The sequence below is a fragment of the Trichechus manatus genome, unplaced genomic scaffold, assembly GCF_000243295.1.
Source record: "Trichechus manatus latirostris isolate Lorelei unplaced genomic scaffold, TriManLat1.0 scaffold00063, whole genome shotgun sequence".
NCBI lineage: Eukaryota > Metazoa > Chordata > Mammalia > Sirenia > Trichechidae > Trichechus > Trichechus manatus.
Genome location: NW_004443999.1, coordinates 140,613 through 154,399, shown reverse-complemented (window position 1 = coordinate 154,399; position 13,787 = coordinate 140,613). Strand labels below are relative to the sequence as shown.

At 42.4% G+C, this 13,787-nt stretch overlaps 1 protein-coding gene across 1 annotated transcript in view; it reads left to right on the top strand.

Annotated features, from left to right (window-relative positions):
- Positions 1 to 13,787, top strand: part of MYO5B (myosin VB) — a gene marked incomplete at its 3' end in the record, with an annotated part of 218,200 nt that overhangs the window by 99,784 nt on the left and 104,629 nt on the right. Inside the window, exons 12-13 of the mRNA XM_023733930.1 lie at positions 3,341 to 3,463; positions 4,507 to 4,607. Coding sequence (XP_023589698.1) covers positions 3,341 to 3,463; positions 4,507 to 4,607 — 224 coding nt within the window. The remainder of the gene's footprint in view (positions 1 to 3,340; positions 3,464 to 4,506; positions 4,608 to 13,787) is intronic.

Genomic DNA, 13,787 nt, shown 5'->3' with positions numbered 1-13,787 from the left:
TCTGGAAGTTGCATGTAAGTGGGACCTTCACTTTTTGATGTGACCAGTGGCCAGCACAGTGTCCAAGGAAGTATACTTCTGAGGGACAGTACCCACTTAGATGAGGACCGAGCAGAGTATGAGGACAGGCTTCTCTTCCAGTGCTCTCTCCACATTCCTTTGAGAGGAGAGTATAAAAGCTTGTTTGAGGCCACGTGTAGACTTAAAAATAATTCGATTCAGCTGCATATTCCAGAGCTGGTGATAACCACAGTCCAGATTTTATCACGATACAGTACATGGTTACTTTCTTGTCTGCCTGTTTTAAATCCACCTGCATGGAAAGATTTGGGGAGATAGGAGCCTTCCACCTCATTCTGCCTTCATGGCTACCTTTAAAATGCCCTGTTGTGGGGCAGGAAAGCACCTGCTCTGGAACCAGCCTGTCTGGGTTTGAACCCCAGTGCTGCTACTTCCCAGCTAGGTGACTTTGGGCAAGTTACTTAACCTCTTTGTCTCAGTTTCCTCATCTATAATATGTGTCTAAACATAGTGCCTAGCTCATAAGATTATCGTTAGGATTAAATGAGTTGATATATAGAAATGTGTAGTAGACTTCCTGGCAAGTAATAAACCCCTTGGGCATTAGTGAGGGCAGTGGTGGTTCAGTGGTAGAGTTCTCACCTTCTGTGCAGGAGACCCAGGTTTGATTCCTGGCCAAGGCACCTCAAACACAGCCACCACCCATCTGTCAGCAGAGGCTTATGTGTTGCTGTGATGCTAAATAGGTTTCAGTGGAGTTTCTAGGCTAAGACAGACTAGGAAGAAAAGCCTGGCAATGTACCTCTGAAAACCAGCCAATGAAAATCCTGATCACAACGCTCCAATCCTGTTGTACATGGGGTCACCATGAGTCGGGGGCTGACTGGACAGCAGCTAACAACAACATGGGCATTAGCTATTAGTATTACCTGGGAATTTTATTTGTTGTGAGCTCGTGTTGTTGTGTACCATTGAGTTGATTCTGACTCATAGTGACTGTCATGGATTGAATTATGTCCTCCCAAAATATGTGTTGTAAATCCTAATCTCTGCCTGTGGTTATAATCCCACTTGTGGATGGGTGGTGTTTGTTATGTTAATGAGGCAGGATTAGCGTATATCTTGAGTCAGTCTCTTTTAAAATATAAAAGAGAATTAAGCAAGCAAGTGAGAGAAGCAGAGATGGGAAGAGAGATGCCAAGCTACATGGAAATCACCCAGGAGCAGAAGCTCAAAGAGACAAGGACCTTCCTCCAAGGCAACAGAGAGAGAAAGCCTTCCCCTAGAGCTGGCACTCTGAATTCAGACTTCTAGCCTCCTAAACTGTGAGAAAATAAATTTCCGATGTTAAAGCCACCCACTTGTGGTATTTCTGGTATAGCAGCACTAAGACAGTGACCCCATGTGACAGAACAGAACTGCCCCATAGGGTTTCCTAGGCTGTAATTTTTACAGGAGCAGATCGCCAGGTCTTTCTCCCACAGAACCACTTGGTGGGTTCAAACTGCTAACCTTTTAGTTAGCAGTCTAGTGCTTCATCATTGAACCATTGCGCCATTGAGTTCGTGCTGGCCCTTATTTTTAGTCTGGGAGAGGGGTAGAGGAGAGACTGAGCCTTGCCAGGTACTATGTATACACAAGACCTTGATTGCTGCTCTCCCCTGCTCATTACTTCATGCCAATCTGCACTAGTGAATATGTAGCATTATGGAGTCTTCCAACAGAAGTCCAGCTTCACTTTCAAGCCAGGGTGATTTTGTTTCCTGGCAGATGTAGGTGTTGGCCTAGGTAGGGCTTGTCTTTCTAGTTTTCTCTGCCCAGTTCTGTCTGTCCTGTAGCCTCACCTCCTGACAACCCCGCCAGCCAGACCTCTTCTTCCCCCACACCTGGTGTTTCTAAACACAGGATGCTTGGAGACAAATATAAAACTATATATAAAAAATGCTGAATCAAATATATTTTTTATTTTGTCTGCCTAACACAATTAATAGCCTCCTTCAAAGAAGAGGTTTTTTCCCCTAAAATTTTCTGTGGCAGTTAGCCACTGGCTATTCTAGTTAAACCAAACTGAATATTGAGAAAAATCTATTTGCTTACAAAACATTTGAGAAATTTGTTCTCCAGCATGTATGCATTTTCCTTATGACACAGATATTATTATTAATTTACTCAGCAAAGCCTTTTTAAAATGGCTGGTGCAAGGATCACCTTCAGCCCTGTCTGATCCAAATGTACAATCTAAACTAATAAAGGGGTGAGTCAATTAGTGATTCATGACTGAGGGATGGGCCCATCCTCGTCCACGGGTGTGTGGAGTAGTGTTCAAGGGTGGCAGAGGGGGAAGCAACTTCCCACTGGAAGAGTTGCCGTCATCCTTGACAATCTGAATGGTGGTTACAGTGATCGTGTTCTGTTTTCAATGAAACAAGATACTTTTTTACATTTGAAGCCCTCCACAAATGTATTGAGAGAGGCCGCTCTTCAGAATTCTCAATGTAGTGAAACCTCTAAATCTCAATTTAAATTTGGAAGGAGGCAGAGATTAGTACCATGTAGATCAATTGTTAGGTACTGAATATCCAGTGTGTGATGAGAACACAATTCTTAGTTCTTTGATGGGCAGGAAAAGTAAATAAATAAGATATAGTTCTTGAACCCAACAAGCTTAGAGTTTGTAGTGAGAAAGTGCACAAAAACCAGCGGTGAGCAATATTAGTGTGTGCGTAAGAGTTTCATTGAGAGGAATTTCAAAGAAGAGAGACATGAGATCGAGAACGGTCAGGAAAGGCTTCAGAGAGAAGTGCAGACTTGAGCCCAGCCTGGACAGTGGTATTCAGATGAGCTGAGATAGAGAAGACTGGCTTTCCTGCTGCAGGAGGTAACCTGAGTGAGCAGAAGCTTGGCATAGAAATGGATGTGGCATGTTCTTGACCCTGATATTCCTGGTCTGGCAAAGAGAGAAGGAGAGAAGAAGCATCTTCTTCACATTTGTTCCATGACTGTGACCCTGTGACCTTGGCTGCTACCTCCATTCCCTCCTAACACTTCCAACGTCTGCCAACCAGCAGATTCTTTGAGGCTCAACACAACTCTTACAGGCACCAAGGGCACCAACCCACGTGTGGCAGGCTGAGGGAATTCCGTGGCAGGATCCTGAACATCTGTGGTTGAATAGTTCTTTCCACAGTCAAGTTAGGGTCCAGGGTCGGAGGTATGAACCCAGCCTCATGGGGTCACCTTACTGATAGACTCCATCGCTCTGCCCTGACTCTTGGCTCCTTTTTTCCTCTTAACAAAGCCCTGTTTTGTGGTTCTGCAGGTTCCCAAAGGTACTGACCAGAACTGGGCTCAAAAACTCTATGACCGACACTCCAGCAGCCAGCACTTCCAGAAACCTCGCATGTCCAACACATCCTTCATTGTAGTCCACTTTGCAGATAAGGTGGGTCGCCTCTTTGTTGGCTTTGGCACTCTGCCAGTTGCACTTTAGGTAGACTCAAGGGCTTCTCGGCTAAGTTGGGACTGTCCCTATTCAATTCATGTGATCTGAGTCTCTTAGATAGGTTCTCCTTCTATCCTTTCTTACCCACTTTGCTCCATCTCTGATTGTCATTACATGGCATGACCCCACAGAGGAGTGTTCTTTTTTCCAACCGTGAGTTTAACAAATACTTATTGAGGGTCTCTCTCCTGGGAATATATTGTTGTTGTTAGTTGCCATCGAGTCGATTCTGACTCAGTAACAACCCCATGTGTAGAGTAGAGCTGCTTCCTAGGGTTTCCTAGGCTCTGACCTTTTGGAAGCAGATCACCACGCCTGTCTTCTGAGGCGCCTCTGGATGGGTTCGAACCACCAACCTTTTGGCTAGTAGTTGAGCGCTCAACCTTTGTGCTACCCGGGGACTCCTACTCCTGGGAATATAGCAGCAAGTAAAACAATTATGATACTACCCTCTTGGAGCTTGAGAGAGAAAAGGAGGGAGTAAAAATGAAGTATGTGCATGGCTTGGGTCATTAATCTGCTTTGAGTGGTTCCTTCCCAATACCTTGTGTATGTATAAAATTTTCTAAATGGATTTCTGTTTGATATGCACTGGCTTGTTGCTTCTTAAAGCGTAATGTGCCTGTAAGTCACCTAGGGTCTTGTTAAGAGGCACATTCCGATTCAGTACATCTTGGGTATGGCTGAGAAGCTGCATTTATAGAGCCCTAAAGAAGCCTTCTATTAAAGGCCATTTTATGGGAACTTCTTTATAAAGCAATATTTTTCCCACAAAATGAATGCTCAGTTCCCGCTGTATAAATCCTGATCACATGTGGAGTTTGCTTAAGTGGAAACATCTGTGGGTTTCCTGTCTACTCACAACTCTAGAAAACACTACATAGCTAAGATGAAACTACTCAAGTACCCGAGAAACTACTGAAGGAAGCTACTCTGGCTAAAGCACTAACTACTGTCTCTCTCTCCCATTGCCGTGGCCGCAGGTGGAGTACCATTCAGATGGTTTTCTGGAGAAAAACAGAGACACAGTCAATGAAGAACAGATCAACATCCTGAAGGCCAGCAAGGTAAAGAACATCAGAAAGTGGGGAAATAGAGCAAGAATGTCCCTGCCAGAGCTGGGTTAGGGGATGGTGGTGTTGGCCACATTCTACAGAAGGGGAAGGCAAAGATGTTGGCCAGGGGTCAGGTAAAGGGGTGTGTGTGTGTGTGTGTTGGTTATTTCTATCTGAAAACATTTAGGAGGGAGGAAAGACCACAGGTAGGAGGGAGACACCTGGGAAAGATACTAGCTAATGAAAGATGAGGGAGAAGGGGGGACAAAAGACGTGACAGTCTGAAGGAGAGACAGGGATGAACGTCAAGATAAAAATGTCATTGGCGTTCATTGAGTCATGTCTCCTCTGTCTCCTGCTGCAAGAGTAAAATTACTTAAAACCCTTCAAATCCTAGTATCAGTGCATTTAATTTCTGTTTAGAAGTCTGTAGAATCTTCCAACAAGCTAAAACTTCAGATAAATGGAACAGAAGTCGGTATTTAAGGGACACTTAAATTTGCTACTTTAGAATGTTCTACTATCTCCAAAATTTTGATATTTCCTTCTCATGAGCATAACAAAAAGATAGCAAGTACTGTGTCCATTCTACAGATCGAGGAAGCAAGGTTCTCCTTCACCTAAGCAAATATATATTAAGTACCTACCATGCGACTCGCTGCCCTAAACACCCGGTGTCACACCAAGATGAGTCAGACAGATTCTACCCTCTACTTGTTACATTTTAAGGGGATGTGAGTGGGCAGATAAGCATACGCACAAGTAGCTGTGAAAGGAGAGGAGGAATGGGGAGCGGGTCATGCAACCAGGGAGAAATATGGACCCTGGAGTTACAAAAGGCAGGTGCAGATGCTATTGCTGGCTTTAGCCTTGCAGAGGAATCCCAGAAAAGAATTTTCCAGGATTTAGGAGGCTTTCTGTCAGGCCACATGATACTGAACTCACTGCAGGGGCCTGATAACACTGTGGAAATGGCAGATTAATTTCTCTTTGTGATAAGCTTTAGATGAATGCATTGGGGTGAGATGATAAAATGGAGAAAATACGCCCAGCAAAACAGACCCAAGGACTTAAAGCTAAGTAAACCCTGTTCAGTCACGTGGCCGTAAGGCAGGGGCTTTAGGGAGGATTTGAATCAGTCCTAGCACGCGTGCTGCCCTGGGCAGACCCCTGCCCATTGTCATCTCCAGGATATCTAGAACATCAGGGAATTAGTCGTCAGTGAGGCAAACTTGCTTTGGGTAAATGTGAATATCATTGTGGAGTTCAACACAAGATTAACTTCTTACTTTCCCAAGTTTCCAGCTCTCTAGTCAATGGTGGCTAATATGAGTTTTTCAATTTTTAGAGCTACTGGGGTTGGGGGAGTAGGAGAGGAGCCATAAGCCACAGCGAAAGAGGAGAAGTAAATGGTTTGAGCACCTGGGAGAGTGTTTCCTCATTATGTAAGCCCATGTTCTTCTTAATGTAGGAGGCCTGGGACCTCCTGCTGGTCTGACAGTGGCCCAGAGTGCACCTGAGATGAGAGATGTTAACAGGAAGGTTCCTTCAGGGACTGGTGCTTCCCAGGTGCACTTGAAGCCGCCACTGCAGTGCTGTCTCTGTTAGTGCAGATCTGTGGCTCTGCCACTCTGAGGCCCAGTGGGTTCAGGGTTTCATGAAAATCCACAAGGAGCTCGATTTTGTTTCCTGGACCTCTGGTGGCAGCCTTCCATCAACAGCTAGAATGAAAAGTAAAGACCAAATCCTGTTATGCCCAAGTCCATACTGCTCCACTCTTAGAGTTTTTGAAAGCTGAACAGCAGATGCCTATATTGATGGTTTATTGGCAAGACTTGCACAACAAACTTCCAAATAGCACATATGCACGAAGACTACCAAGGTTGAGAACTTTGAGCCCTTTATGATCGTTAAAAGCACCTGGCACCCAAGGGCTACCTGGTCTGTTTATATTCATTAGGAGTCTCGATGGGGAGAAAATTTACCTGGAAGATGAGAAAAGAGCCTGAATTAGTAGGGGTGGGGGTGTCTGCTTAGGCACTGTTGTGGCCAGAAAGAAAAAGTCTCTGTAATGCCAGGTGCATGTCAGGAGTCAGGGCCTTTGAGAGGCATTTCAGGGCGTCTGATTCCTCCCTGGGAAATACATGGAGGAGTCCTGTACTGTGCACTGAGCATCAGTCTGATCAGCCTTCTGATCAGGTGCTGGAGGAGCTTCAGGGAGCCACAGCCTTCCCTTCTGCTGTGTTGGGACTTAGTTCCAGCCGGGAGCTAATATACACAGGCATGACCCACCAGAAAATGTTCCTTCAGGCCATGCTGTGGACTGACTTTAATTTCTAGGTCATGAGACCTCCCCTGGGGTCAGTCCCCACCCCCTTAGTCAGAGGGAGCCTATCACTGGATTCATTGAAGTGGCTCCTCAACATCTCCTGGAATGTTAATCAGAGAAGAACCGCAGATGCCCTGCAAGGGCTGGGACACTCTGCTGTCTTGTTAGAAGTTTCTCCTTTCAGGTAGGGGTACAAATGAGGGCTGGGGAAAGAGAGTTGGGTACTTTTCATCAAATACAGAGTTCAGTCCTGCCATTGTATTGATTTTGTCTTAATTTTAGTATCTCTCAGTGATCCCAGAATCTAAAATGGAGCATTGTCCATAAAGCACTCTCACATTCTCTCTTGCTAGATCATGATTTATTAGTAACTGAGCTCCCCCCTACCCCCTTATTTTTATTTAACAACTTCATCGAGTATTTATGTGGTATATAGTGGTAAATAATATGCATAGTTATTACCCTTCATGGAGCTTACAGTCTAGTTAGAAAGATGGACAGTTAAATAAATACGTAAAATTTTGGTAATGCTGTGAAGGTCAAGAAAAGGGTGCTATAGAAAAGAATAATAGGGATGTATTGGGGGTCCCCAAGACCACCCAAAGGTTTAGTGATTTGCTAGGAAGACTCACAGTACTCTTGTACTCATGGCTGTGATTTATCTCACAGTGAAAGGATGCAAAGCAAAATCAGCAAAGGGAAAAATGCATGAGGTAAAGTCTGCAGGGAACCATGCACACACTTCCAAAAGTCCTCTCCCAGTGGAGTCACACAGCATGCTCTTAATTCCCCCAGCAGTAAGTGCGACAGCATGCATGAAGTGTTGTCTATTAGGGAAGCTGCCTTGAGCCTAGGTGTTCGGGGTTTCTATTGGAGGTCAGTCATGTGGGCACCTTCTGCCTAGCACGCACCAAATTTCCAGACTCCCAGTAGGAAAGCAGGTACTCAGCACAAACCATATTGTTTGTACAAACAATTTAAGCACAGTAAACCATTCTTACGAGAGAATGGTGAGAACTCTCCTGAAATCCAAGTTCCCAGACACCAGCCAAGGGCCAACTTTGTAAGAAAGCGTTTTTAAGGATGGCAGTCTCAGGCCTACTGTGTTAACTCTTTTCTGCACAGAGGTATCTGTTTTAGATTGGTGGTGCTGGGTTTTTATTAGAAATGAAGTAAAGGCTCATACAAAATTCAAATAGCGTAGAAATATATAAAATAAAATCAAAGTACTCCTTCCCATTCCTTGACTCCACAAATTTCCGTTTTGCATATATAAGTGTACTGGTATATCTTTTTAAGATTGAAATGTATCATTTATGTGTATTCTCTTAATTTTTCGTTTACCATTATATCTTGGACATCTTACCGCAGGAATACAGATCTACCTCTTTTTTTTTTTTTAAACAACTGCTGGTGTTTTGCTAATTCAAATAATGCTGCAATGAATGTCCTTTACATATATTTTTGTTTATGTGTACAGTTGTATCTGTCAGGTAAATTTTTAGAAGTGGAATTGATGGGTCAAAGACAGTGTACATCAAAAGTTTATAGATGCTGCTAATTTGGAAGGTAAAATAGGTCTGTCATCTACTCTTGAAAGGTAACCTACTCCCTTCTCTTTCCTACATTTCTACCTTTTCGCCTCATCAACTACTGTTCCTAAAGAACAGTGGCCTTGTTGCCAACCGCCTACTCCCAAATCCAAGTAAACCTCCTGAGAAGCTGTGATGGTAAGCCACCAGCACTCAGAGATCAACTAAGAACGGCTTCTAGGCTACCAGACCCAAGCAGAAGGAAGGCTAGGAACTCTCCACCCTGAACCTATTCCAGCCCATTTCAGATGTCCCAGAAGGTAAAAAGCAAAGATTGATACTAGGTCACTATAAACCCACAGATGTGCTGTATACAGACTGCCAGCTACAAATCAGAGTGATTCTAAATGTGCTTTAAATCATTTGGACAGATGGGCATTTCTGGAAGCATCTGTCATTTTAGCATTTTTAAAGCTCATTACTTATGGAGCGTATATTATTTTCTTTTAAGTTTTTAGTTTTCACAGCAATCCAGTAAGGTTTATGTTTCTAACTCCATGTTAAAGATAGAAAAATAAAGACCTAGGAAGATACGAGGTCATATGGCATCGAGTTAATGCCCAATTTGTTATTGGTTTTTATCGCACTGTTGTTGTTAGGTGCTGTCGAGTCTATTTCCAAGTCATAGTGACCCCATGTGACAGAATGGAACTGCCCTATAGGGGTTTCTGGCTGTAATCTTTACAGGAGCAGATTGCCATGTCTTTTCTCCCAAGGAGCAGCTGGGTGGGTTCAAACTGCCAACCTTTCAGTTAGCAGCCAAGCTACCCATTTTGCCACCAGGGATCCTTTTTATCACACCAACTATAGCTTAGAAAAATAATTGAAGTTGTCAAGGATTTCATTTTACTTGGATCCACAATCAATGCCCAGAGAAGCAGTAGTCAGGAATCAGAGGACATACTGTGTTGGGCAAATCTGCTGCAAAAGACCTCTTTAAAGTGTTGAAAAGCAGGGTATGTCACTTTGAGGACTAAGGTGTGCCTGATCCAAGCCATAGTATTTTCAATCACCTCATATGCATGCAAAGCTGGACAATGAATAAGGAAGACCAAAGAAGAGTTGACACATTTGCATTATGGTGTTGGTTAAGAATATTGAGTATACCATGGACTGCCAGAAGAATGAACAAGTCTGTCTTGGAAGAAGTACAGCTAGAATGTTCCTTAGAAGCAAGGATGGTGAGACTTCGTCTCATGTACTTTGGACATGTTATCAGGAGGGACGAGTTCCCTGGAGAAGGACATCATACTTGGTAAATTGGATGATCAGCAAAAAAGAGGAAGACTCTCAATGAGATGGATTGACACAGTGGCTACAGCAATGGGCTCAAGCATAGCAAAGATGGTGAGGATGGCGCAGGACCAGGCATTGTTTCATTCTGTTGTACCCAGGGTCAGTATGAGTCAGAATTGACTCGACAGCACCTAACAACAACAAGCATAGCTAATTGTCAAATCCTGTATGTAAATTCATAATTTTACTTGCAGTATTTTTATTTTATGGGAGGCCTGATAGTTTTCTTGTTTTTTTTTTTTTTTTTTTTTTTTTTTATGTGGCATCCTTGCTAAGAAATTAACAAACCATTGTGAATAATTAAGTACTATGGAATGGAAGACTCCATATTCCTACAAGCCAAAGAGATGTTTGAAGAACCTCCGTCGATAGCAGGGAAATAAAATGATGTTAATGAGAATGTAATTAGTAAGCTAGTTACTCTGTATAAGAGGTTATAATGTAGCTAATTACTTTCTCAGCAGTTAGAGAGCTATAAATAGAGAACTAAGCAAAGAAATGCCTCTTAAAAACATGACTTAATGTTATTAATAGACTGATTTGTTTTAAATACTAAAGGATGTAGGTTTTTCCCTCCCAATTTTTGTTTATTATATAAAGAGCAATATTTTATCAATCTGAAAACAAATCATAAAAGGAGACTTTTGTCCTTGGAAGATTCACTTTTCCTTCAGCACCCCAGAGTGCAGGCCAGAGGGACAGGCAGTGGGTGGAGTGTTTATGCCAGGATGTGCAGGCAGCCAGGGCTGGCCTGGGCAGTGTCCTGCGCTAGGGGGCGGGTAGTCCTGACTCTCCTTCATCCCAGCAGAAGGGACCTCTAGGCCATATTGGTCCAGAGCTGCCTACCCTGGGCCATTTCAATCCCTAAAGTCCAAGTGTCACAATGGAGTAGTGCAGACAAGGCCAAAATGCCATCTTTTTCTCCATCTCCTTTCCACTTCTTATTATGTGACTTCAATTCATCAAGGAATGACAATGTACGGTCTACATGTGTCCACTGATTTCCATGCTAATCTGTTCCTTACAGGTGACATACACATCCAAATTTTGAGCCAGTAGATTTGCTTTTAAAAAATTTTTTTTTAAATTTATTTCTTATGTAACAGCTTTATTGAGAGAATTCACTGTTCAAAATCAGTTTGTGCTGATAGTTGAAAGGTTTCTATTAATGTTTAGAATAAGCAAGTCGCTATGTAACAAAGATAGCTTTTTAGTTAGTAAAACAGTATCACCACCTCCTTTGCAGGAAAGTCCACATTTTTCTTCTTTAAAAAATGAAGTGCTGAGACTTTTCCTCCAAAGCCCTTTTAAACAAGATATTTTTTAAATCTAATATCTGGAGCTTTTTTTCTTAAGAGTAGCGTGGACCTTGTAAAATAACTGGTTGGAAAGAAAAATATATTTTTGTATAATTTTGTTTGTATTATTATGTTTACAGCCATAGCTTTTAAAGATAAAATTCTAGGCAAGAGATACCAACCAAACTGTTCTGATAGTGTGCCTTATTTTAGTTTCATGCATCTGTTTTAAAGGAAATGTGTTTCATATTCTTGTAAACAGAAGTGAATAGGTGTAATTTCGAAGGTAACAGCTATAGCTGTAATTGACGTTTTTTCTTAAAGCTATCAAAGGTCTTTATAACGTGTTTACGTGCTTCTTCTAATCCCTTTTCAAATATATTTTCTTCAGCCTTTTAAAACCTATGTATAGACTGGAATGGCAGAGAATTCCAAAGCCAGTACCTGTGGACATATTTCAAATAAGTGACAGACAACATTAGGAGGTGCTTAGTTTGTCTGAGGTGTTGCCTGAGCGTTTTCGAGTTTGAAGGGAGCATATTTTTAGAAAGGCCCAGCTGGATGCTCTTTCCTAGGGCTCCCTTAATGTGAACTGTAGTAGTTCCGTTACTAATCAGTCAGTTTATAAGCAGACCGTCCAGTAGTTCTAAAAGCATAACTAGAGTTCAGTCAATTAAAGAAAAAACAACTTTCCCCCTTCACTCAGAAATGCATTCTTTTGCATGAATCCTTTGTCAAGCAGGAACTCAGTAACTACTTTTCATTATAACTTTGGGTTTGGTTATAGTTGGGACACTCCTAGGGAAAGGAGTGGTCCAGCCCTCTTTTTCTAAGGTAGGGGGAGGGATAATAATCAAATATTTCTTGCCTAGGTCTTTTGCTGTTCTACAGGCGAAGGTTGAACGTGGTACCTGTTGGTGTTTCAGTCCTATGGTCAAAGTAGATTTCTCTGTACATTCACTGAGTTTATAAAACAAATTCTAAATAGAATGTGAAGGCTGTGTTTCCTTCCCAACAAACTCGTCTCCCCCTTGAATCCCAGAGAGTCTGCTGTCTCTGAGTCTTAATAGCAGGGACCTACAATTAAAACGTAGCTTCATAAAGAAAATGTGCAAACTCTCCACACTAAATCTTGGTGGTGTTTGTACCCAAGTTACAGCACAATGCCAGCTAGGGTTGAAAGCTGCCATGGGCAGAAGTTTTTATTTTCTGTTCTTAATTATAAATCCTTTGTTTAATGTATAAAAGAAATAAAAAGTATAGCTTCTCTGATAGAATCAAGAGAGAGGAGCTGAAATTTTTAAATCCTCTTATTGGTGAGTCTGATTAAGTTCCTTGTATGATTTTGATAAACACTCTTGTGACCTTAGAACTTAACAGATTTTTCACAGAGAAAGCTATTAACGATTTCTGTACATTAGATCCCTCAGACAGTGAAATTATGCAGTTCGGTAACTTCTATCCGTGACCCAAACATCTTGAAAATCCATTTCAGAGAGTACATGAATTAGATTAATTTAATCAGCCAGTGTTTTCTTTTGACATGATAGACTGGGTCACAATGACATCTTTAAAATGTGAGCCTGCCTTTAGCCTCCAATTATTTCCCTATGGAAATTTCTTGGTGCCAGTCAGACGGGGCTGCTTCATCCTTTCTCACAACTCTGACACCAGTCCACAGAACCCCCAGTGCCTCAGTTGTTCTCTGTCCCCACCTCCTCCCCAGTCCCTTCTGTTCCTGCCCCCACCACATGTTCTCAGTTAATAACACGTGAGGGCATCTTTCTGCCATAGACAGTGAGAACCAGCCAGACTTTAAACAAGGGGTTACTAGATTAGATTTGTATGTAGAGAAAACTTGCTGTTGGGTGGAGAATGTTTGGATGAAAGTGTGCCTGGAGGTAGATACTTAAGTTTTAGGTGCCTATGGTGATCCAGGAGAGAGCTTAGGTAGGCCTTAACTAGGGCAGTGGCACTCTGATGAATGAAAAATGGCTGCTGAGACTTAACCATGCACCATACTTGGTAATTGACTGGAATAGGAAGTAGGATGATGGCAGAGTATCTAACTTAAATTTAGGAAGACAGTGGGTGAGAGTTATTTGGGCCATGTTGAATTTGGAGTTTCCAGTGAAACACCCAGAGGGAAGAAGTATTGAACAGATAGTTGGAAATATGGATCATGGTAATGGAAGAAGATTAAGGCTGGAGAGACAGGCTTTAGGTGATAACTGAAGCCACAGACATGGATGCAACTGCCCAGGGAGTTAGTATTAGAGAGGAAAGATGTGCTGAGGATGCAGCAATGTGAAGGAGAGAAGTGCAGGAAGATGATCCAGTGAAAGGCACTGGAAAACAACAGTTGAAAGAGTAAGGAGAGAATCAGAGGGAAATAGAGCTACCGAGTCTCAAGGAAGAGATCCTCAGACAGGAGACATGATTCAGTGGCATGGAGGTCTTCAAAGATGTCGAGTAGGATGAAGGATGAATTCTCACCACTTCTTTTTTGTTTGTTTGTTTTATGGTTGTACTTTAAGTAAAAGTTTACAATTAAAGTTAATCCTTCATATAAAAATTTATACTCACATTGTTATGTGACCCTAGTTGCTCTCCCTATAATGTGACAGCACACTCCTCCTTTCCACCTGGATTTCCCGTGTCCACTCAACCCGCTCCTGTCCCTTTTTGCCTTCT